Genomic DNA, 26,544 nt, shown 5'->3' with positions numbered 1-26,544 from the left:
ACAATAAAACGGTGAAATTCAACAAGGTAAACAGGTGATTAACTAAAAAGGAAACACTATTGGCATTGTCATAAAACATAACCAGAGCATGTGTCTGGCACTTGTTAGGCCGAATAGAGCAACGACCTTCGCTGGAGCCATCCAGCTCATCATCAGGAGCCTCAGGTGCTTGGGGGTTATCATGGGCAGGCATAACACCCTCACCTGCGTTACCATTCATGTCCTCACAGGAGTCCACAAGTTCTTCAGATCTCCTGGCACTCTCCTAGTCCTTTGTAATCTCCTGAAAAATCAGAAGCAGTTTGGTCTTCAGACCTGGGGGGATTCAGGGGGTGTCACTTTTCAAGGGGTGGCAAATACCACTCAGCTGGAACCTTCTGAAGAGGTCCTGGGTTGGCAGCTGGACCTGGGTTGGCAGCTGGACAGGGGCTGTCCCCAGGTTGATGAGCTGTCCCAGTTCCCACCCCAGTGAACCTTGATCAGGGTGTGAGCTATCATCCACTCCCAACATCTCGAGGTCATTGCGGTGCTCTACCATCACTGTGACACGCCATAGCTTTTTGTGGGCCTCGATATTCAAGCACCAGATGGCATCTTGGAGGGGAGCCAGAAGCAGCTTTTGTTTTGAGGGTGTGTGAACAACAACTACCCATTCCAGCTGCTGATTTTCCACCTGCTGTTGGGCTTCGTAGATCTAAGTACTAAATTGAGCCACACTGCCTGCAAGCCACGACTCCATGTGGACTCATTGAGCTGCTCCACTTCTGCCAGCAGGCAAGTCCAGATTCTTCAGGACATTCATGCCCAGGACATGACTGGGCTACGGGTGACCACTACTACATCAAGTTCCAACACTTGGTCAAAAATGTGGACCTTCACCCATGTGACCTTTACCTCCGTGAAGGGTAAGTTGCTTGCCACTTTTAGGGACAGAAGGGATGGATCAAGCTGGTCTCAGTTCATAAAACGTTGGTCATAAAAAATGTGATTTTTGACTTACTGTAAAATCCATTTCTCTGAGTTAATTGACCACAGTGCTCCATTTTTTAGAACCATAGGGTTATCTTACCCCCTACAGGAGTAGGACACTAGTCATAAAAAAGACTTGGCTACGCCTATGGGCAGTCCTAGGTGATATACACCCCCCTCTCTACTATAGGCCTTCAGTTTAGTAACAAGCATTGTCAGAAGCATCAAAACTCCTTAGAGGGGCGGGTGCTGTGTCTGTCAATGTACTCAGAGAAACTCAGAGAAATGGATTTTACAGTAAAGCTGAATAAACACTATACAATTTTCTGCAGATTTTTTCCTTCAGATTTACCAAAAACATATAATATGAAGTCAAACCTTAAGAGCTTCAATTTGCATGCAATCAGGCAGGCCCTTGCACTACATGGTTTTGGTAAATCTAAAGGAAATCGGTCAACAAAAGTTGTATAGTGTGTATGGGGGTCTAAGTAAAAAATCCCATTTTCTCTTTTGTTCATTGACAAACACAGCGCTCCATTATTCAGAACCATAGGGACGTCCCAAAGCAGTGCCAAACATGAGGGGTGGGATAACGAAAAATCCCAAGGTTAACACAAGAGCCAACCAGTTAAAAGGAGCTCAACACAGAAACAAACTGGAGCCCAACCGGAATAATACCCCTTCAAGAGGTAATAGATCCTTTAAACAGCAGCCTGCAACACCTTGCGGCCAAAAGAAGCATCCTCAGATGCCAGCACATCCACATTGTAGAATTTTGTGAAAGTGTACACCCACAACCAAGTGGCCGCCTTGCAAACCAGTGCAGCTGACGCCTGATGATGGAAGGCCCAAGAAGCAACAAGCAGCCAAGTAGAATGCGCCATAACAGGGAAAGGAGGAATCCAATCCCTGATAGAATAGACCAGAGTAATTTGTCTGATCAATCTAGAAAGGTCGCAGAAAGCCCCTTTTTTGACCCATTCGTGATCACAAACAGTGAGTCTCATCTCCAAAAAGGCCCTGTGACTGCCAAATACACCCAAATTGCCGGAGGGCATGTAAGGTAAATTCCTTAGGACATTTTGACCTGGGACACAGGGAAGGCAATACAACATCTTTAGTCAAAAGGAATCAGAGGAGGGAACTATGGACAAAGGCGAAGAACCACTTCATCTGTGTGGATCACCAGGTAAGAAGTATGACATGGTAACACCTACAGTTCTGACACTGTGAGCAGAGGAGATAGCAACCAAAAATGCCACCTTCTGGGACAGAGCAAGCAGAGGAACCTCCCGAATATTTTTAATGGGAGGCTCCTGTAGAATCAAATACACCAAGAGTAGATCCCACGGTGGTAGAAGCGACCACACCAGTGGAGGCAGATGCCAATTCCCTTGATTAAGAGTATGCACCAGGGAGTGCGAGACCACAAGAAAACCACCAAGGCTGACACCTGGCCCTTGATGGTACTCAAGGCCAAGTTCTGCTCAACCTCCCTATGAAGGAAGGTCAAAATCTGAGTCACAGAGAAAGAACGAGGGTAAATGGCATGTGCCTCACACCAGGATATGTATGCTATCCATGTCCAGTGGTAAATCTTCTCAGAAGAAGGCTTCCTAGCCTTCAGCAGTGTTGTTAACTTCCGCACCTGGCTCATAACAGCCAGGCCTTCAAAAGCAGCGACTGAAGGAGGATGGAAGATTGGCCCTTGGGACAGTAGAACCTCCCTGAGAGGCAGTCGCCAAGGGACGTCAGCAACAACGCACACCAGTTTGGTGTTCCAAGACCGACAAGGCCCACTAGAAAGACCGGAATCCCTTCAGCCTTGATCCTGTGCAAAAGCCGCGGAAAAATCTTGAGGAGGAGGAGAGGCGTAGATCCGAATATACCAGCCCCATGGGGCCGCCAGAGCGTCTGTAGTGTCCACCAGAGGAGGCCATGACCTTGCCAGAAACCTGAGTACTATTACGTTATGCCGGAACGCCAACAGGTTTACCACAGAGTTGCCCCATCGGAGACATATCCGATGAAACATGTCCTGGTGAAGGGACCACTCTGTGGACCAACACTAGCTGACTGAGGCAACCGCTTGTCATGGATCTGCGGATGCCTGGTCACCCAGCCAACCATCCAGAAAAAAAAGAAGCAGTTTAAAAAGCAAAAACAAAAAATTGCCAGGACCAGAGATCCCAGTAGGGAACTAGGTCCTTACTCCTGACTAGGCAGAAAAAAAAGTGAACTCCTATAACAGAGAGGTGGGTCTATACCACCTGGGACTGCCCATAGGCATAGCCAAGTCTTTTTTCTGCCTAGTGTCCTACTCCTGTAGGGGGGCGATATAAGGGGGCTGTGTCTGTCAATGAGCAAAAGAGAAAATCATATTCCATTATAGTCACTTCAGATCCGGTGTCGCTCAAGCAAGGGACCAATTGTCCATACACTAAAGCAGTCACTACCAGGCTTGGGCCTACCATTGCCTTCTGGCTGGTGGAACCTTTATGTGCAGTCCCTAGGGGCCATCCCCCTGCCCTGGCAGCCTCTGGATTAACGATTAGCGAAGAGTCCCCTTGCTCTCTGAGCGGCCAAAGCCTCGGACCAGTTGCCCAAAATGTTCTCACCGCAAACATGTCTATTCTTCATTCAGATCCCTTTGCAGAGGGTTCTTGCCCTTGGTCAAGTGGACCAATTCTTGTTTAACTGTTGACATTGCTCGCAGGCAACATTGATGCCACATCAATTCTTAGATGACAGTCTGGATGGCCAATAGTGGGGAAGGAGCCAGGGCCTCTTTTCTAACTTAGAGAGGTTCACTTTTCTTAGTTACAGCTTCCGCGTCCCCGTTCCCTTCTGTCTCCTGTGCCACCTCCTTTAACACTATATCATTGAAGGTGAGAAAGGGCTGAGATCTCACCCCGTTCTGCAGGGCACACCAGATAGAACCTGTACTCACTCCTACCATTAACTGATCTTGTTGGAGCTTGTCTGGAACACCCCTGCGGGTCCTTTTTTCTCCAATCGCTTCCACAACTTCTGGGGGGCTACAGCAAAGTGCATAAGGCTTTCATCCTCTTGCTGCCTGCAGATGAATAATCTGCATCTTAGCTCAGTTAGGGTTAATTCTCCCTGAATAGGCCCTCTAATCCTGCCACAATTTTCTCTAGACTGGCACATGCATCTTCTGGTAGAACCATTACTGCCTGGCAGGTGTCATCTTTCAAGGAATTGAAACCCAATTCTGCAATCAGCCTGGTGGGTATTGATAGAGGCGGACAGCACTCTCCAGCCTCTTCTCCCACTCTGACAGGAAGATGTTAGACCCATTAAATTTGAGCACTAGAGCCAGGGCTGTTCCCAGTGGTGTCATGGTGGCCCCACCCCCCTGTCCATGGCAGCCGTTAAATGAGGCATATCCTGCCGACTTTATGTCAAATGTAGGCTGCAGGGGCCCAGGTGGTAGGCACCCCAGAGGAAAGGCATGGCACACACAGTGGTTGGATTTGTACGAATTGTATTGTCAAATACATTCCAGGATACAGTAACAGAGTCTTTTGCAGCGGCTCAGACTGACAGCAACACTCACCGAAGGTAACAGAGTTCTCGCAGAGAGCAGCAGCACCTGTTTCAGGGGGAGGCTGTTAGCAAACTGTGGCTAAGCACTAACAGTGGAATGGTTTGGCTCAGTAGCTCTAGCAACTGTTCCTATTCTATCCCTCCTCCTCCGGAACCTCTCCCTATAGGCACACTCTCTCTCTCAAGCGGTTCCTGTCCTTGACCTAGCCACACGCAAAATGTGCCAAGCTTTTATAAACACTGCCATCACTAAACATGGCCGCTGGGGTCATCTGGGTGACAGTGTGAAATTGGACAGCAGCCCACTCAATGACACGCATGGAGGCCTAAGAGCAATGTGCATTCCTCCTGTCCTCTACTGCCCTGCAGGGTGACTGACACAGACAAGTAGAAAGTAGATAGTAAGACAAAAAACGTACCATTTACACATCCTATCTCATTACTAAGACCGTCACAGTCATGTTCTTAGTTGCACCACTGACTGCTGTTAATATATTTGCCATCATTGCACTGGAACTGATCCAGGCTGCTGGTTGGTCTTTCTATAACTACACAAGAAGCATGCATGCATTCATAATAAATTATCATAGAAAGTCCCAATTACCTTGACATTTCCGTCCACGCACAAGTTGATAGCCCTTTGGACAAAAACACTTATAACCGATCTTAAGGTCTTTGCAGATATGAGAACATCTGCCATTGCTTTTCAAACACTCGTTTTTCCCTTTAGAAGAAAAATGGAGATATTTGTGTCAGTCGGTCAAAATGAAAGTTTGTTAAGAAGCTACGAAGGAGTAATAACATTGATCTACTGTACAAAAGCAAGGCCGAAGCAAAAAAAAAAAAAAAAAGCAGAAGACAGTGTGGCAGCACGCAGGTAAAATCACCTGGTTGTATCCAGGATGGGAAATATGTGTGTCCTAGATTCAGGCTTTATGCAGACTTTTACAATTAGAGGGGAAGAGTTAATGAGCCCAGCTGTAGTAAGTGGGCTCATTAAGACCTCTACAAAAAACCCCAGCATGCATAGGGAGATGCTCCATCCTGGAACCAGTTTTGTGTGTATAGACTGGGGAGTCTGAGATCTGTTCTGTGCGGTGAGTTAACGCCTGTGTGGCAAACCCCTACAATAGAGACAGGGACTGGGGCAGCACAAGGCTGCACCCAGTTGTTAGACAGGGAGTCTACGTGTGTAGTTAGAGGTCAAGCTGACCAGGATTTATTTTCTTGTTTTATTTTGTTTGGCTGTTATATGTATCACTGCATGTAGCCTAAATAAACCGGATCTTTTGTTTTTTGAACCTACACCGCTGTCTGCTGTGCCTGACTTTGTGTTGTGAACCCATCCAGGGGGTCACACACACCCGCTGCGGAGCTAACCCCTCACAGTTGGTGGAGAATTTTGGCACTTTTTTTTTTGTTAAGGCCAGCATGGAGGAGATACTGAGACAGCTGGCTCTAGCAAATGCAAACCAGCAACAAGCAAATGCAAATCAGCAGCAAACAAATGCAGGTTTACAAAAGAGCCTTGCAGCCCAGCAGCAGATAAATGCAACTTTGCAGCAGAGTTTGGAAAATCAGCAGAAGGCTCACCAGCAGAGTTTGGAAGCTCAGCAACAAGCCCAGCAGCGATCTGAAGCCCGCTTCATAGACCTGTTGCAGAAGCAAGAGCAGAATTTTCAACAGAAAATAGAGACATTAATACAGCAACGTCCGCAGACCAATGAAGCAATAATACCGCATCCTTTGGTGTGAGCCGCTTACTGACAAAAATGACTGGAGAGGATGATCCGGAGGTGTTTTTGACCACATTTGAAAGGACTGCTGAAAGGGAAAAGTGGCCTAAGGAGCAATGGGCTGGACTGGTGGCCCCTCTGTTAACTGGGGAATCGCAGAAAGCTTATTATGACCTAGAGCCTGACCAAGCAAAAGACTATGTGGTGCTAAAAGCAGAAATATTGGCACGGCTGGGTGTCACCCTGGCCGTCCGGGCTCAGCGTGTGCATAACTGGACTTTTCAGGTTGGAAAACCTCCCAGGTCTCAAATGTATGATCTCATTCACCTGAGCAGGAAGTGGCTGCAGCCAGAGACTTTGACTGCACCAAACATTGTGGAACGTGTGGTTATGGATCGTTTCCTGAGAGCTCTTCCTACTGCCATCCAAAAATGGGTAAGCCATGGAGACCCAGAAAATGCAGATAAACTTGTGGATCTGGTTGAGAGGTACTTGGCTACAGAGAACCTGACCACCTCTTCCAGGGACTCACGGACTTTCCACCCTAAGACCAGATCATTCCCAGTGGCGGGTAAGATGACTCCAAGGGGTGAGGGTGGAGAGAGTGAGAGGGTGGGAGTTCTACCTAAGGTCTGGCGGGAGCAGCCCAGGAAGCCGAAAAAGATTATTTGCTACCGCTGCCGGCAAGAGGGACATATTGCAGCCAATTGCCCAGTTGTGGATGAGCCTATGCAATGTGACTTTATAAGGGAGAGACGTCAGTCGCTGTTTGCGACAGTTGCATGCACTGCCATTTGGGGACCTGAGAGACATTTATGTAAAATGTGTATTAATGGTAGACATGTTGATGTGTTGCTAGATTCAGGTAGCCTGGTAACATTGATAAAAGCTGAATTAGTTACTACAGAGGTCTCTGGGAAGAACAGGGTGGCTGTTATTTGTGTGCATGGGGACACCCGAGAGTATCCTGTAACTTCAGTGTTTTTTGAGACCCCCAAAGGTAACCTCTCTCATCAGGTGGGGTTAGTGTCTCACTTACCACATGATGCTATTGTGGGAAGGGATTTTCCAAAATTCTGGGAACTCTGGGATTGTCCTGAGCCCCCCACTGGTGCCCCTATAAACCAGGAAGATGACCAGAATTCCTCTGGGAGTGGTGAGGACTCTCCTGAATTTCCCTTGTCGGTATTGGCGGGGGAAACTCGAGAAACTGGGGGGGAGCCAACATCCTCAGTTGAAAACATGCCGTCTGTGGAGTTTTCGGATCTTGAGGTTCACAGGGAAAATTTTGCCACAGAACAGTTAAAAGACCCCACCCTAATAAAGGCACGGGAAAATGTGGTGAAAATAGATGGCGAGTTAGTGAACCCAGATAAGACTTGCACTTACCCGTACTTCACTGTGGAAAGGGACCTGCTGTATCGAGTGGCTCAAAGGGCAGAAGAAACCATTGAGCAACTTGTGGTGCCCAAACCTTACAGGAAGTTGGTGTTAGAATTGGCCCATGGGCACATTCTGGGAGGTCATCTGGGGACCGAAAAAACCAGAGAGAGGGTACTGCAGAGATTCTATTGGCCTGGGGTCATGAAGGAAACAGAAAATTATTGTTCCTCCTGCCCTGTGTGTCAGAAGTCGGCACCTATGCCACATTTCCGTAACCCGCTGGTACCTCTTCCTATCATTGAGGTCCCCTTTGAAAGGATCGCAATGGATTTGGTAGGTCCGATAATGAAGTCCGCTAGGGGGCATCAGTACATTTTGGTTATATTGGACTATGCCACCCGATATCCGGAAGCAATTCCTCTTCGAAATACCTCGGCCAAAACCATAGCCAAAGAGCTATCTCTTGTTTTTAGCCGCGTGGGTATTTGTAAGGAACTGCTTACGGACCAAGGTACACCCTTTATGTCCCGGGTTATGAAAGAATTATGCAAGTTGTACAAAGTGAAGCAATTGCGTACATCTGTGTATCACCCCCAAACAGATGGGTTGGTTGAAAGATTCAACAAAACCCTAAAACAAATGTTAAAGAAGGTGGTGGATAGAGATGGAAAGAATTGGGATTGTCTAATACCCTATCTGATGTTTGCCATTAGGGAGGTACCCCAATCCTCTACGGGTTTCTCACCCTTCGAGTTGCTCTATGGGAGACACCCAAGAGGGCTACTGGATATCGCCAAGGAAACTTGGGAAAATGAGACTCACAGGAGTGTGATTGAGCATGTCGCCCTGATGCAAGATAGAATTGCACAGGTAATGCCAATTGTAAAGGAACATTTAACCCAAGCGCAGTTAGCACAGCAGAGAGTGTACAACCGTGGGGCCAAGACACGTACTTTTTCCCCGGGGGATAGGGTCTTGGTGCTAGTCCCTACGGTTGAAAGCAAATTTCTGGCCAAATGGCAAGGTCCATATGAAGTAATTGAAAAAATTAGTGAGGTGAACTACAGGGTTAGACAGCCAGGAAGGCGAAAGCCGGAGCAGATCTATCACGTCAATCTGCTGAAAGCCTGGAGGGATAGGGAATCCCTAGTCGCAGAGACTTTGTCACAAGTACAGCCTGATTGCTTAGTTCCTGAGGTTGGAATAGCAGACACCTTATCGAAAGCCCAACAACAGGAGGTTAAAGAGTTTGTACTTCGTAACAAAGAGATTTTCTCTGAGCTGCCGGGACAAACATCTGGCGTAGAGCATGACATTATCACCCCGCCAGGAGAAAGGGTAAAACTAAAACCTTATAGAATACCAGAGGCCCGACGGGAGGCAATACGTGGGGAGGTTCAAAGGATGCTGGAATTGGGTGTGATAGAGGAGTCCCAGAGTGACTGGTCCAGTCCTATCGTACTAGTGCCCAAACCTGATGGGAGCTGGCGGTTTTGTAACGATTTTCGACAATTAAATAAAGTTACAAAATTTGACACCTACCCCATGCCGCGTATAGATGAGTTGATTGACCGGCTGGGAACAGCCCGATATATGACAACTCTTGATCTCACCAAAGGGTATTGGCAAATTCCCCTGGCCGAGTCGGCCAAGGAGAAAACTGCGTTTGTAACCCCAGATGGGGCATTCCAATATAAGAGAATGCCGTTTGGGTTACAGAATGCACCGGCAACATTCCAGCGGAAAATGGATAAGATTCTGAGGCCCCATCAGAAATATGCTGCAGCTTACCTGGATGATGTGATTATTCATAGCACAGACTGGGTCTCGCATTTACCAAAAGTACAAGCAGTCCTAGACTCTATCCGGGAAGCTGGGTTTACGGCCAATCCAAAGAAGTGTACCATTGGACAGGAGGAGGCCAAATATCTTGGGTACACTATTGGGAGGGGGGTGATAAAACCCCAAGTCAATAAAGTCGAGGCCATACAGAGTTGGCCACGTCCCAACAGCAAGAAACAGGTACGAGCCTTTCTGGGAATCGCTGGCTATTATCGACGATTCATTCCCCATTTTGCTTCTCAGGCTGTGCCCCTCACCAACCTGACGAAAGGGAAAGAGTCGGTTATGGTTAAATGGTCCCCAGAGGCTGAAGAAGCATTTCAGTCCTTAAAAACAGCCTTATGTAGCCAGCCAGTGTTGTACTCACCAGACTTCTCTAAGGACTTCGTGGTACAAACTGATGCATCAGACGTTGGGTTAGGAGCAGTGTTATCCCAGGTCTGGAACGGGGAAGAGCACCCAGTCATTTACCTCAGCAGGAAGTTGAAGTCCCATGAGGTAAATTACTCCACGATTGAGAAGGAATGTTTAGCAGTGAAGTGGGCTCTAGATTCCCTTCGGTACTATCTGCTAGGTAGGCACTTTGACCTGGTGACTGATCACGCTCCTTTAAAGTGGATGGCTCAAAACAAGGAGACCAATAGAAGGGTAAATAGGTGGTTCCTGGCCCTACAGGAATTTAACTTTACAGTTAAGCACCGCCCTGGTGTTAAAATGGGGAATGTGGATGCTTTGTCTCGGATACATGCGTGTCTGGCTGCTTGTGTTACAACCCCAAGGTTGAAACAAGAGGGGGGGGTATGTGGCAGCACGCAGGTAAAATCACCTGGTTGTATCCAGGATGGGAAATGTGTGTCCTAGATTCAGGCTTTATGCAGACTTTTACAATTAGAGGGGAAGAGTTAATGAGCCCAGCTGTAGTAAGTGGGCTCATTAAGACCTCTACAAAAAACCCCAGCATGCATAGGGAGATGCTCCATCCTGGAACCAGTTTTGTGTGTATAGACTGGGGAGTCTGAGATCTGTTCTGTGCGGTGAGTTAACGCCTGTGTGGCAAACCCCTACAATAGAGACAGGGACTGGGGCAGCACAAGGCTGCACCCAGTTGTTAGACAGGGAGTCTACGTGTGTAGTTAGAGGTCAAGCAGACCAGGATTTATTTTCTTGTTTTATTTTGTTTGGCTGTTATGTGTATCACTGCATGTAGCCTAAATAAACCGGATCTTTTGTTTTTTGAACCTACACCGCTGTCTGCTGTGCCTGACTTTGTGTTGTGAACCCATCCAGGGGGTCACACACACCCGCTGCCGAGCTAACCCCTCACAACAGACATGACAGTGTGAAGAGGGGAGGCAAGCTTTAAAGGGTAGGCCATTTGTGTGTGAGGGGGCTTATATATACACAAATACACAAACAACAGCATGATGATGATATATATATAGCACAACTTAGGAAAAATAACCACAATATAATAAAAGTGCAAAAAATGTGTAATATATATATATATATATATATATATAAAATCCAATGTATATCCAAAAATACCTCTATTTACCTCTATTTAAATAGGTAAAGTTAAAAGGGGGATAGTGTGAGTTTTGGGAGTATTTCCTAGTAGCCAGGGCTGTCCCTACCATGGGTCCCAGTGGGTCCATTGGACCCAGGCAACACTTTGAGAGGGGCAGCAAATTGAACCAGAGCTGCCACTCCTCTTATATTTACTCAGCAAATTGCCGACCAAGATTTTTTTTCCCAGCGGTTCTGTGTGTCATGAAGACAACTGCCCCCTGGGTCACGCCGCCTGCCCCTATACAACCCTAGCCTGTCCATATACTAGCCTGTCCATATACTACCCAAGCCTGTCCATACGCTACCCTAGCCTGTCCAAACGCTACCCTAGCCTGTCCATACACTACCCTAGCCTGTCCACATGCTACCCTAGCCTGTCCACATGCTAGCCTAGCCCCTCTATATATGCCCCTATACTGCCCTAGCCTGCCCCTTGGAATTGAACATAATGGTATGTCATATAATTTTGCATATAGATAAGGTGCTGTTGCATGGAAATCTGACTTCCTGATAAAGTTAATTTTTAGTTTAAGGCTGCATTCACACCTGAGCGTAGCGTGTTTGAACGTTTTTACCAGCGTTTTGTCGCGCGACAACGAGCGTTTTGTCACACTACAACGCGCGACAACGAGCGTTTTGTCACACTACAACACGCAACAACGAGCGTTTTGTCACACTACAACGCGTGACAACGAGCGTTTTTTAACTTCGGCGTTTTTTTTCAGCCAATAGGAAAAATATTTTTCATCTGCTTATTTTTTCTTGAGCAGATACAGCGTCAAAACGCCCGTAGAAACGCTTGTTGTCGCGCTAAATGCTCGAATCGAGCGTTTCCATTAGTTTCTATGGGAATGAAAACGCCCAAATCAGCCCAATTCGCGCGACAAAAAAGGATCCGGAACTTGTTTGAGTTTCAGGCGTAGGGCTTCAGGCGACATGGAGTGGAGATGTGAACCATCTCCATTGAGAATAATGGATTTTTTCCCCTCCAGCGTTTTGTAGCTTCAGGCGTAGGGCTACAAAACGTTCAGGTGTGAACGGGCTGTTAATTATCATGATATAAAATAATGGATGTTTTTACCTTTTGGTGGGCGGGATTTTTTTTGTTGGGGGGAGCTGGATTTCATTCTTGGACCCATGCAGCACAATGTCTTGGGCCAGCCCTGCTAGTAGCCATTTGTTAGAGTTTGGGACTTACCACATTCCTTCACGGGCTCATCACTCCAATCTCTGCAGTTTTGCACTCGATTACACACTTGGTCCATGCCGATACACTCTCCACTGCGACACTGGAACTTGAATGGGCCCTCACATTTTGTCACTTAAAAATAAACCAGTATATATCCATTTAGAAGAGGCAGATAAACATATAGATAACTGTGCGCTTGCTCAGGGCACATACTGTACGGCTTCTGTATGTGGTTCACATACGTGCCTCAGTAATCCGGGAGCTCCTTCTCCCAACATCCCAAATCTTACACATCACTACGGACACCTGTGGATAATAATTGGGGGCCTTGTCACGGCTTGCGCATGTATTTGCGAATGTGTGTTAACTAAACCCCATTTTTCAATGCAAACTGTTAGATAGGTGTAGCGGTACCCCCGTAAGGGCTGCTAATTGACTCTGTACCCCACCGATTACCTCTACTCTGCAAATCCTCCATTACCTCTGACACCCTGGGTTCCGTCATGTCACCAGCTGTGGTAGTAAATAAAAACTAACACAGTATTAAAGAAACAGTTAAAATATGTTTACTGTATTTTCAAAACACAATATACATACACACACACACACACACACATATATATATATATATATATATATATATATATATATATATATATATCTCAACTTGTTCAGTTATGGAAACACTCCTGCCCACACTGCTATATATCTAACACTTATCAAATAAACTCAATATATTGGTGTAAAGTTCCCTCGATTGTAAATGAACACAAATATTAACCCAATCACAGAAACCTATGTAAACAGGTTAACAGGAGAGTAGACACCCGACACTGTATCTTATGTGTCGGATTTCTCCCTTCTGCCTCCTCAACCCACAGGCCAGTAAATCCTGCACAGTGTGGAAAAACTGTATAAACAATATTACATTGAATAGGATGGCTCCCTTTATCAGTTCAATGCAATAAAGGCAGATGAAGGAAAAAAGGATGATAAAAGGGTATTCCTTGAAATCCAGATATCTTCAGCTAGCCTCTTTATGTTGTAAATAAAGTAATTCAAGATGGCAAAGTGTAGCAAACTTGGCAAAGCTTTGATTTATCCTGGTAGTATTATAAAGTCCTTCCTTTATGATCCTAAAGGTGTCATCTGATGTGGAATCAATGATGTGGACATGTGCTGCCCTTCCATGTGCTCCTTGCCGCGAAGGCCAGTTATAGGTGAGGCAGTGGCCATTTGTTCGACACCCATGCATGTTTTTTAACACTGTGGCAGGGCACTACACTGTAAAGCTGGCCATACACCAGTAGAATTTCAATAGAAAATTTTAGTTCTTAATTAATTTGTTTGAATTCCTAATAGTTAGTAGGTCAAATAGACGAACATTTTCAACAGTTCAGGGATTAACCACTTCCCGCCCGCCCTATGGCTGAATGACGGCCTTAGAGCAGGCGGGTTCCTTCGCCTGGCCGTCCCTGGACGGCCTCGTGTTTACTTCCGCAATGCGCGCCGCTGGGGGCGCGCATCGCGGAAGTTTTGTATTCGCCGTGTCTCCCGGAGACAGGCAAATACAGATCGCTGTGAACGGCCAATCAAAGCGGCCGTTCACAGCGCGATCGCAGCTGCCAATGGGAGATGATCTCATATGTAAACATATGAGATCATCTCCCATTGCCGTGTCTCTCCCTCCTCACACAGAGACAGCGTGTGAGGAGGGAGAGCGATCTGTAAGTGATAAATTGTTACACTGTCAGCCCCAGTGCCATCTGTCAGCCCCAGTGCCATCTGTCAGCCCCAGTGCCAGTGCCATCTGTCAGCCCAGTGCCATCTGTCAGCCCCAGTGCCAGTGCCATCTGTCAGCCCAGTGCCATCTATCAGCCCAGCGCCAGTGCCGCCAGTGCCACCTGCCAGCGCCAGTGCCTGCCGTCAGCCCCAGTGCCATCAGCCCCAGTGCCGCCAGCGCCAGTGCCACCTGCCAGCGCCAGTGCCACCTGCCAGCGCCATCCATCAGCCCCAGTGCCATCCGTCAGCCCCAGTGCCATCCAGTGCCGCCAGTGCCGTCAGCCCCAGTGCCACCTGCCAGAGCCAGTGCCACCTGCCATCACCAGTGCCACCTGCCAGCGCCAGTGCCACCTGCCAGCCCCAGTGCCATCCGTCAGCCCCAGTGCCGTCAGCCCCAGTGCCGTCAGTGCCACCAGTGCCAGTGCCACCTGCCAGCGCCAGTGCCACCTGCCAGTGCCACCTGCCAGCACCAGTGCCATTCATCAGCGCCAGTGCCGCCAGTGCCACCTGCCACCACCAGTGCCGCCAGTGCCACCTGCCAGTGCCACCTGCCACCTGCCAGTGCCACCTGCCAGCACCAGTGCCACCTGCCAGCGCCAGTGCCATCAGCCCCAGTGCCGCCAGCCCCAGTGCCGCCAGTGCCACGTGCCAGTGCCACCTGCCAGTGCCACCTGCCAGCGCCACCTGCCAGTGCCAGTGCCATCCGTCAGCCCCAGTGCCGTCAGCCCCAGTGCCGCCAGTGCCACCTGCCAGTGCCACCTGCCAGCGCCAGTGCCACCTGCCAGCGCCAGTGCCATCTGCCAGCCCCATTTGCCAGAGCAATTAGCCAGAGCAAATAGCCAGCACCATCTGCCAGTGCCAGCCCCAGTGCCATCTGTCAGCCCCATCTGTCAGCCCCATCTGCCAGCCCCATCTGTCAGCCCCATCTGCCAGCCCCATCTGCCAGCCCCATCTGTCAGCCCCATCTGCCTCCAGTGCCATCTGCCTCCAGTGCCATCTGTCAGTGCCACGTGTCGTCAGTGCCACGTGTTGTCAGTGCCACGTGGGGTCACTTTGTGGGCATTTCCATTGTCCTGGTGCTCCAGGGCCTTCAAAACTGTAATAGGTGGTTGAGAAATAAGATGTGTAATTTATGCTCCTAGAACGCCTGATGGTGCTATTTCAATATTGGGCCTCTGTATGTGGCCAGGCTGTGTAAAAGTCTCACACATTTGGTATCATTATACTCAGGAGGAGTAGTAGAACGTATTTTGCGGTGTCATTTTTGCTATGTACATGCTATGTGTTGGAAATATCTTATAAATGGACAACTTTGCGTAAAAAAAAATGCGTTTTCATTTTTTTTCCACATTTTCCCAAAACTTCTGGAAAAAAAATGAACCATTCAAACGACTCATTATGCCTCATAGATTATATGTTGGGGTGTTAGCTTTCCAAAATGGGGTCACTTTGTGGGCATTTCCATTGTCCTGGTGCTCCAGGGCCTTCAAAAATGTAATAGGTGGTTGAAAAATGAAATGTGTAATTTATGCTCCTAGAACGCCTGATGGTGCTATTTCAATATTGGGCCTCTGTATGTGGCCAGGCTGTGTAAAAGTCTCACACATTTGGTATCGTAATACTCAGGAGTAGCAGAACGTATTTTGGGGTGTCATTTGTGGTATACACATGCCATGTGAGAGAAATAACCTATTACATTGAAAATTTTGTGAGAAAAAATAAATAAATAAAAATCTTCATTTTGCAAAGAATTGTGGGAAAAAGATGACAACATCAAAAACCTCACCATGCATCTTAGTAAATACCTTGGAATGTCTACTTTCAAAAAAGGGGTCATTTGGGGGGTATTTGTACTTTCCTGACTTGTTCGGGTCGCAAGAAATGAGATAGGCCACCAGTACATCAGATGTGATCAATTTTGTGCGATTCGCACCACAGCTTGTAGACTCTCTAACTTTCACAAAGACCAAATAATATCCACTAATTTGGGTTATTTTTACCAAAGATATGTAGCAGTATAAATTGTGGCCAAAATTTATGAAAAAAAAATTATAATTTGCAAAATTTTATCACAGAAACAAAGAAATATGCGTTTTTTTTCAACATTTTCGGTCTTTTTTCATTTATAGCGCAAAAAATAAAAACCCCAGAGGTGATCAAATACCACCAAAAGAAAGCTCTATTTGTGGGAAAAAAAGGACACAAAATTCATTTGGGTACAGTGTTGCATGACTGAGTAATTGTCATTCAAAGTGTGAGAGCACCAAAAGCTGAAAATTGGTCTGGTCAGGAAGGGTGTTTAAGTGCCCAGTAAGCAAGTGGTTAAAAATGTTTCCCAAACTAACAAAATTCTTACAGCAAAAGTGTTTTTTTGTTCAGGAAAAAGCAAAAAGAATTTTTAAGTACCTTTGACAGCCATTTGTCAAGTCCCTGATAGCATTATGGAATGTACTGAAGAGATTCTTCATATGAATGTTGATTTAAAAATCTAACAGTGTATGGCAAGGTTAAGCTAATTTAGAGTCTGGGACTGATGAAAATTCATAATTGTAAAAAGGTAAAGGCCAATTTCTAGTTCAAACGGACAAAGGGTTGTCAGTTTTTGCATGGAGTAGCAATTTTATGCAAATAAAATGCATAGGGGACGCCCTTAACCTGCCTATATACAACTTACTACAACAAAACTGACATTTACAAGGAAAAATCGCCATTAAAACCGCTGGTAAATGACAGCTCCTGGCTGCTTTCATTTGTTAGTAAGCAAATGGCCATGGATTGGCATCACCTATACCAGGCCCTTATTTTAGATGAGAGCCTAGTGCAGATGTTAATGGAGGATCCCACATATAAAACAGCATGAGGTTTACCCTAAAAATCATGCTCCTTATTTTTGATGTGGGTCTGATATAGAGGGAACCCCTTCCCAATAAAACCGAATGGGTACCCCAAATTCCACACGAGACCCTTATCTGAGAGCATGCCGTCTGGCATAACAGGAAAAATGGGAGTCGAGCATGCAGCCTGCTCTCCTTAAACATACCAGGCCATATGCCCTCAACACCATGGGGAGAGAACCTTGTCAACAGCAACACACCTTGTCCCTGTGTTAGTGAGTACAAGGACCTCTTCCCCACAACTGTACCAAGTGGTTGTGGGAGTCTGCAGGTTGAGAAGATTATCGGAATCTGGAAGCCCTTTTTAAAAATAAAAAAATAAAGAAGACTACAGATACCAACCCCCCATGTGAATGAATAAGGGATACATAAAACCCATAAACATTCACAAAAAGACACACACTTTTTGGACGATTCCTTTATTAAAAAATCCCCCCAAAAAAGTCCTATGACATAAATGCATGTCAATCAAGTTGACCAACGATGGGAATCCTTGTTAATCATGACACCTGCCAACTCACCAAAAGAAAAAACACAGTGACATGTCCGATACCATCACTCACTCACCACATACTGTATGAAAGCTCCTGGTCTCCAACATGGAATGGACATGACCATACTGTTTTTATTCAGTGACATCACTTGGAATCCCCTTTTTTTATCATTGATCAAATACAGTAATGTCCAAATTTGGTCAGTGCCATCACCTGGGAGACCCTGAACCTTTGTTTACATTCTTCGGTGGGAACCAGAGGCTGTTTTTTTTTCAGCAAGAGACAGAATAAGACATGCCTGTGGCATGGTGTATTTTCTTCTTTTAGTGAGTCCATGGGAGTTGTGCATCATGATTGATGACATCTGGCATGGCAGACGATGGATAAGCCCCTCATCCTCAGGCCCCCACAACCATCACCTAGGGTTGGTGGAAAGGCTCTTGTCCTCTTTAACACAAGGGCAAACTGGTTTGTCAGGCAGGTCCCCCCTGGCAAACTACCATTCCCATGTTGAAAGCACGTGGCCTGGTATAGTTCAGGATGGGAGTAAATGCCCACCCTCTGTTACCTGGCCTGCAGGGTTGCATGCTGGCATAAAGTTCTGGTATGGAGCTTTGGGAGACAAGAAATAGTAGGTTTGCGCTATGGATGGACTACAGAGAATACTATAAAAACAAGAGGGCTGCCACTACCCAAGGTTCACAACCAAAAGTTGGAACGGTATACAATAGAAAATATATAAATGTAGGTAGTAAGGGCGCTCTACTCTAATCCTAAATGCCCCGTAATTGCAAGGGGTAAACAAAAGGAAATTTATGAGCGCTTCATTTAAAAACCTGTGCCATAAAGTATAAAGTGCAATGTGCAAACTTGGTGAATTCCAGTAAAGTGCATACGTAAAAAAAAAGGAGAAGGAACCAAGGCGTTTCTCAGTATATAAAACTAACAAATCCTTGATTATCTAATGGACTCTAGTACTTAGTGTTAATAATATTATAGTTGAATTACACCCAGTAATAAAAATAAAGATAAAAATACAAATAAATATTGTTATTGTGTTGGTATCCACAATTAGATTTAAAATGACAAGTGCATAATATTATCCTATAAAATTACACAAATTGAGTGATAACAATGCTAGCCTTTTAACCAGTGTCCATAACCAGCAGTGCTAAAAAATGAGAAAAAAAAGTCTAAAAGTGCAAAGTGCCTGGTGCAAATAATCCTTGGGGGGTAAAAAACCTGGTGCGATTTTCGGGCAAAGGACGAATTTTGCACTCACCGACTTCCCTGCCCCTGCATGTGTTGGCGTTTATATACTGAGAAACGCCTCTGAAAACAAATCCACTGTGAACTGATCCTCAGATCGCTAATGCAAGTGTCAACGAGCCCATAGTGTTGTCTGGTGTACTATTTCTGTATTATGGCCTAGCAGACGTTATCCACAGCTCTTCATCACAAAAAAATACATACCACAGTCATTCTCGTCTGAGCCATCCTCACAGTCTTTTTTATGATCATACTTCCATCTCAGAGGGATACATTTTACAGATTTATACTCCCACCGCATCTGAATTCGGTAGATGTGCAAGATGTGCAAGCTATGGATCCTGAGATGAGTCCAACAGTATATAAGTAGGTGACCAATGATTATGCTCAATGATATGCTAAGTGCAGTGCTTATAATTGCTGTCCCTTGGTGCAGGTATCTTGGGTTCAGATGCCACAAGAATCCTGTTTATACAGAGTTTGTATTGTGGCTTTGCTTTGGGTTCTTTAGTTTCTTTTAAAGAGGTTGTAAAAAAAAAAAAATAGAGATCCTGTTCTCTTATAGCAGGTTAAAGAGCACAGTGCTTATGCTGTATAATCTGTCCCTTTCTATGCAGTAGAAAACCTGGTTGATCTTGCCTGTCCCCGTGTCTCACATAGTGTGCTGACCACAGTAATCAAGGCTGCTGATCCACGAAACCGTTGTTAGGTTATGTGTCCCTGTCATCTCGCTGCTTTCCTCTCTCCCCCTCCCTGCCCCTCCCCTCCTGCGCTATTAGTAGATGGCAGTAAAGTTAAAGAAGGATTACTGGCAGCCCCTCTGTTCTACCAAACCATACTACACAGTGTACATGTTTGTATAAAATGTTGCCTCTAAATATCTTATTTCAGTTCATTTCTGGTCGGTCAAGTGACCTCCAGCTGCTCTTCTCCCCCGATCTAAGGGCTACAGTGGGAGGAGCTGAGCAGATAGCATAGGAGTCACGTGACCTCCTGGCTGACATCAGAGGGATCTTGGCCCTTTCCGCTGTAGCCCTTGAAATTGATGGAGGAGAGTTACCGGCCAGAAATGAACTGAATTAAGGTATTTAGAGGCATCATTTTATACAAACATGTACACGGTGTAGTATGGCTTGGTAGAACATTGGTAAGGCTGCCAGTAATTTTTCTTTACCTTTACTGCCAGCTTTAACCACCTCAGCTCCAGGCCTTTTTCTGAAACTTTTGTTTACTTGTAAAAATCTGTATGTTTTGCTAGAAAATTAGCTAGAACCCCTAAACATTATATATGTTTTTTAAAGCAGAGACCTTATGGAATACAATGGTGGGTTTTGCCAGTTTTTATGTCACGCAGTATTTGCGCATCGGTTTTTCAAACACAATTTTTTGGGAAGAAATACACTTTTTTTAAATTTAAATTAAAAAAAAAAAAAAAAAAGACACATAACCCAATTATTTAGTAAAACCTAGCCCTGGCCGAGTAAATAGATCCCAAACATGACATTTTTTTAAACTGCGCACGCCTGTGCAACAGTGACAAGTGACATAAGTTTTCCAATCCATGGACGATGATTTAAAAGCCTTTACAGCCTGTCATTTTAGATTTACAGAGGAGCCCTAGTGCTAGAATTACTCTCTGTGATCTGATGTTTGCAGTGATATCTGATATGTGTGGAACGATCGCTGTTTGCCTGCGTGCAGGACCGATGCTTAAGCTCTCCTTTGTGCATGAGCAAGGAAGGATGGGGGCAATTTTTTTTTTTTTTTACAGTGTTGCTTAACATTTTTGTTATCACTTTTATTGCTGTCACAAGGATGTAAACATTTTGGCCTATTTTGATAATAGGACAGGTATTTTTTCAATGTTGAAAAAGAGGTTGTCTGCAGTGGCGGTACGTCCATAAAGGGCAAAGGAGCGCCATCCCCTCCCTCCTTTCACCTCTCTCTCAACGTAAATAGATTCATGCATTGCATGAATCTACCTATGGTCGCCGCTGCCGCCCCCTATTCAGGTATCCGGCCCCTTGTCGGGTGCTGGGCACCTGAATTACAGTGGGGGTTTTTGTCTTTGGAAGCGCCTGATTAGAGCCGCTGGCTCTAATAGGCTTCCAAAATGGTAAACAACGGGCGCAATACTGTGCGTTCGCTGTTTACTCAGTGTTGTGTTAGGAAAGTGAATAATTTGCTTTCCTAACACTGACCCACCTCTCAGCTAATCAGGTGCTTGGGTTTGGTTACCTGTCACCCAGTTGGTTGAAACAACAGGCACTGTGACTGGACGCCTGATAGAGAGGACCGGAGAAATTGAGGAGCGTGGATGTGGAGGATGCAACCATGACCCGCTGCGAGACAGGTAAGTACCGACTCTCGGGTGATGCACACTGACAGCATTTGATGGGGCACAGTAGCAGCAATTGATGGGCACACTGGCAGCAATTGATGGGGGGAGCGGGAATTGACGGGCACACTGGAAGCAATTGATGAGGCACACTGGCAGCAATTGATGGGCACAGAAGTTCCGCTTGATGGCACACTGGCACCATTCCCTAGCGGTGGACACTACCTTACACCTCCCGCGACACAGCGGGTTTGACACTCGTGATCAGCCACCGGGCTCACAGCTATGACTTTGGATTCCCCACCCAGGTGGTTCATCCCAGAGATCCGTTTGTCTGACCACTGGCTGATAGTTGAAGTTTACCGGTTGATGTTAACCCCTCTTCACCAGGAGGTCATAGTAGTACCGTGCTTATTTTTTCACATTATATCTGCAATGACAATTCGTTTTTATGATTGCCTTTGCAAATCCCTACAAATTTTTTATCATTGACAGTTGCTTTTATTTTTCTCAAGAGTGCATCAAATAAATTAATTTTTTTACTTGGCTAAAGGTTTGCAAGTCTTTATGCTGGACCCATAGAGCGCTGCTTCTTTGTTTTCAGTGTTTTGTTATCCACCTTTTCCAGTGGTTGGTGACTGCACTGGGCTTTAGCTCAATTTATATTTTCCAGGATACGTACATCTACGTAGACGGCTGACCGTTTATAGCGCTCAAGGACCTTTTGTTGTGTATACTTTTCAGTAAGCCATAATTTCTGTATTAAAAATGCTTTTTTTATTAGTCTTATGTAATATTCAAATTTTCGGAGATACTAAATTTTGGGTTTTCACTAGCTGTAAGCCATAATCATCAAAATTAAAAGAAAGAAAGAAAAACATATCACTCTTTATGTAATGAATCTACGTAATATATCAATTTCACTTTTTGAATTGAATAACTGAGATAAACCTTTTTGATGATATTCAAATTATTTGAGATGCACCTGTATGGCCTAGCAGAGGTTATCCACACCTCTTCATCACAAGAGGTACATACCACAGTTCTTTTCATCTGAGCCGTCCTCACAGTCTTTGTCAAAATCACACTTCCATGCCAGGGGGATACATTTATTCTTCCTCCCACCACAGCTGAACTGATCAGGGCTGCACGTTGGGAATTCTGAGAAGAGATCCATAGTAAATAAGAAGGTGATTAAAGAATATTCCAAATTAAATGTTATATGAAAAGCGCAGAAGTACAGTGCTTGTAATTGCCTTTCAAGAATGGTCCGGGAGGGTATGGTTCACTAGGGGGGATCACTCATCGTCCATTTTCGGACCTGCCAGGTTTGCATGCACCTATCAACTGGGAATGGGCAGGCAGGGATATATCGCTGGCTGCAGTTTTGGGAAGCGAAGTCATAACAATAAAGAAGGTAGGAAAAAGCATCATCAAAGGCACTGCCATGCCTAGGCAAAGGTCTACTGTGCCTATTAAGAAGTTCTTACTACGGCTTCAATGAATGAAAAATAAACTATGAATGGTGGACTGATAGATGATTGAAAGATCTGCCCCCTCTATTCATAAATAATGTTTCATTCAAGTTGTAGTACAGCTTCTATGAATGGAGCAATGGGAAGAAAGGATGGCATAGTTAGGCTCTCTTGATAAGAGCCTGCAACAGTTGCTTCCTTGTATTAATGCATGGTTGTAGGAGGATTTCTACTAACAGAAGATGAATCAGCACAAGGGACATATCCTACTGACTGTAAGTGTAGCACCCCCATGACCTCTGGAGGCATGCTGGAACCATCAGAGAGAGGGTGGGCTGACATCTCACTCCAGAGCTGGATCCATGGCTAGTGGTGGGAGGTCTATAAGAATTTGGCTCCAGTCAACTTTAAAATGAAATAAGAGTAGGTTTATTATACACAAAACCATGGGAGAGAGGGTAAGAGTTTCAGAATCTTCAAAACTAAAGCAGAACTCTATAACTCCACACATCATTGCACAGGGAAGTTCATATGCAAGAGTAAAATATCTAAAATCACTCTAGCAGCACTTAAACCAGGGGTGCCCAACCAGTGGCCTGGGGGTCACATGAGGCCTGCGGAGCCCTCTGATGTGGCCCACGACCTCCTTCTGTGGGATGGCAGATTGGCAGCCCAGATCATGGATTGCAGACCCGACATCCCAGAGCATCTGTGTTGTTAATGAAGCCAGCAAAGCAAGCGGCTGTGGAGCAGAGCTGTATAAGCTGATTCTTCCTGTATAGCTCCGTATCTTGCCACAGGCGGAGTGATACCAAATGCACTCTGCCGGGGACAGCAACAGCAGGCGATACCCAAATGGAAGACTGTTATTAAAGGTCAGTTTATTACTAAAATTGCAGTGTATATAAGGGCATATCTGCGCAGAGGTTACTGGGCTGTTTTTAAACTGATCCGCAGGTGCAGTGCACCTTCAGGTTACCTGCACTGAGGCATAGACTTCTGTTATTACCTGCGGGTTTGGTTAGATTTCAGAAAGTGCACCACACCTGCAGGATATAATAGAAGTCTATGGCAAAGTGTAGAGAACCCGCAGGAAAGACACAAGTGCACTGCGCTGCATTAGTGTGAAAGGCCCCTTTCACACCTTTCACACAATCAGTCCAACTCAATCGAACCCTCCAATGTGTCCCTTTAGACCCACCTACCTCCAATCTGATTCGCTAAAAAAAAAAAAACAGAAGGGGATCAATCCGGATCGCATTGGAGGACCCATAGAGTAGAGTGGGCTGTGTCCGTGTCCACTCTGCACAGACCTGTCATCCTCCTGCTCTGCTCATTGTGGCACGCGGACGGTTACCAAGTCCCTTAAGTGGCCCTCGCTCTTCAAAAGGTTGGGCACCCCTGGCTTAACCTAATATAGGGTTTGAAAGGAGCTGCCACCTCCCAGTGATAGAAGTGTAGCAATAAGCAATCAATGTCCAACCAATATTAGTCAAAGTCCATAAATCATTGCTTGCAGTTCACTTCAAATCAGCACTTGTGGAACAGGTGTGACTCTCTCCCCTCATGCCACCTCACTCACCGCTAGCCGTTGCCTCTTAATACTGATCGGCAAAACACTAAGGCCGCGTACACACGCGGGGACTGTTCGCTCAACTTTGTTCGTCAAACAGTTTCAGCGGACAGTCCGCTCAAAATTAGCATGGACGGACTTGCCCACACACGACGAACGAACAGTCCGCTGAAACCGTGCGCGATGACGTGAACGGCACGTACGACGGGACTAGAAAACGACGTCCTATACACTGCAATGCAACCTTCGGCGTGTAAATTCTTTCTGAGCATGCGCGAGACTTAGTTTGACGAACAAGCCTACACACGGGCGGACTGTCCGCTCAAACCAAGTTTCAGCGGACAGTTTTTCGGAATTTCCGAAAAACTTTGTTCGTCAGACTGTCCGCTGAAACTGTCCGCTGAAGCCCACACACGAGCGGACTGTCCGCCGAAACACTGTTCAGCGGACAAAGTTGAGCGAACAGTCCCCGCGTGTGTACGCGGCCTTAGGCTGGATTCAGACCTATGCAAATTGGATGTGGGTTTTCCCACATCTAATTTGCATAGCAGGAGAATATGACCGGCTCTCTATGGAGCCGGTTCACATGTCTCCGGGGCAGCAGCGGAGCGCACTGCACAGAAACACTGTGTGTCATTGCCTCCGTTTCAGGGCTGAATTCAGGCAATGATTCTGCCCTGAAACGGAAAAAGGGGATGGACAGCATTGCTGTGCGATCTGTGGCCGGTTTAGATCTGAAACCGAGCCTTAATGCTCCAATTACAATGTGGACCTCTGATAAACTCTTTACCATAAAATTGTTGTCCAGTTAAGCTGAAAATTTAAACAAGGAGGACACAGACAATCCTCATAGCATAATCCTATTCAATGGCTCTTTATTTAAAACAGTTATAAAAAATTCACGCTCAAAAACATATGTAAACCGTTGCGTTTTCCTATTATTAGTCGGGCTATGCATATCACCACGTCTCACCGCTCTCCTGGATCGACACCACATCTAGTCACCACTCTGACATCACTTCCTGTCGCTGTATAGTCACGCTCTGACATTTCATTCTTTCGACTTCCTCTGAGGGCACCTCAGAGGAAGGGTCATAGCCTGAATAATATGACAGGCTAGTTCACTTGAGGGCTCTCAGATAAGGAGCTAGGCTTATGTATGCAAATTAAATATTCTATCAGCAACCCATTTCTGCCCCCAGGTATGTAATAACATTGGAACAGTTCATTGAGGATAGCTTCTGCCGGCAAAGTTGGGGCCCTTTAATGTTGGTGTGCAAAAGCAGTGCAATGTTCCTAGAGATGAAGTTCAAAAGCAGTTTAATGAGGGATTATACTCAGTTGGTGGGTATGCCCCTTTAATGCGGCTAGGTGAAGATAAACCAGTTCAAAGAAAAGGGAAGAGCAATGCAGAGGGAGGATTGGGAGGAGACAGCACTAGGGTGATATGCAGCAAGTAGAAATTCACAAGGAGTAATCAAAGTCAGCAGTCTGGGATAATGGCAGTGTTGGTGCTCTGCCTCTAGCATTAAAAACTGTTGCCCTCAGTATAATTAGCCTATAATGGAAGAAGTGTCAATGAAAGATAATAGCCAGTCCCTTGGCTCTGGTACTACCCCGTTGGATGCAGTCCAGCCTGGCCTGGTTCAGTACGACACAGCACAGCTAACAGACACCTTCCCAGTTGGCGAGTTTCTCTCCAACTGCCTGGCTCCTTCCCAGGCCTTTGTTTATATAGTGTCCCTCTTCCTGTTGCTTGTGGGCCTTGTAGTTGCGGCAGCAGTTCAACTGTATACAGGGTCCTCTTTCAAGACTACAACCCCCCAACTGCCCTGGGCACTTCTGTTCAAATAATGGTTATGAAAAGTAGTGGACACTTCAATCTAATGGACAAATAGAGTTCTGCATCTCAGTAACAATGCCCAGTGGTACACTTGAAATAAAGGAATGTCCACACAACTGCAACCTTATGTTTTCTCCAACATATCACATTCAACATATTACCAGAATCTTCAGCACGGAACACCATAAGCATGAATAAACATTCTGTAGCAGTCTTTGCATTGCAGAACACAACTCACATGTTCAAGCTATCTTCCCCTATGCTTCTCTATCAAAGGAACTCCACAAAATCGGGACAACTTCCTCCTGTATACTAAGCCACAGACTATCTAATACCAAGTCCCAGGTCCCGCAGATGAGGTTCGGGGGGGTTGGGGCAACAAGGTCCTTCAATTAGTGTGCTGCCAGTCTCTTCCAGTGTTCCTTCTATAGCTTTGCCCAGCTCGACATGCCATAGGCACCACACTACAGGACCTACAGTAGAAGGTCAGTGGTAGTCACAGTGACTCCAGCTAGTCCCCACATAATCTCCCACTTTTCCTGGGAATTCAACCCTGCAAAAGGCCCTTTAGATCAGCTCAGTGTAAGGCTACATCTTTTCAGCTCTGGGGTGTCCTGC

At 45.9% G+C, this 26,544-nt stretch overlaps 1 protein-coding gene across 1 annotated transcript in view; it reads right to left on the bottom strand.

The window, feature by feature from the left end:
* The window catches only part of LOC143962277 (uncharacterized), a 72,120-nt gene that overhangs the window by 955 nt on the left and 44,621 nt on the right, over positions 1-26,544 (bottom strand). The window contains exons 6-8 of the mRNA XM_077471586.1: positions 22,074-22,196; positions 12,268-12,390; positions 5,144-5,263 (exon numbers count right to left, since the gene is read on the bottom strand). Of these exons, the coding sequence (XP_077327712.1) occupies positions 5,144-5,263; positions 12,268-12,390; positions 22,074-22,196 (366 nt within the window). The remainder of the gene's footprint in view (positions 1-5,143; positions 5,264-12,267; positions 12,391-22,073; positions 22,197-26,544) is intronic.

The sequence above is a fragment of the Lithobates pipiens genome, unplaced genomic scaffold (assembly GCF_037356315.1).
Source record: "Lithobates pipiens isolate NorthernLeopardFrog02 unplaced genomic scaffold, aLitPip1_a1.2 Scaffold_8, whole genome shotgun sequence".
In the NCBI taxonomy this organism is placed as follows: domain Eukaryota; kingdom Metazoa; phylum Chordata; class Amphibia; order Anura; family Ranidae; genus Lithobates; species Lithobates pipiens.
The sequence above is the reverse complement of the archived record's forward strand: the minus strand, read 5'-3'. Positions and strand labels throughout refer to the sequence as shown.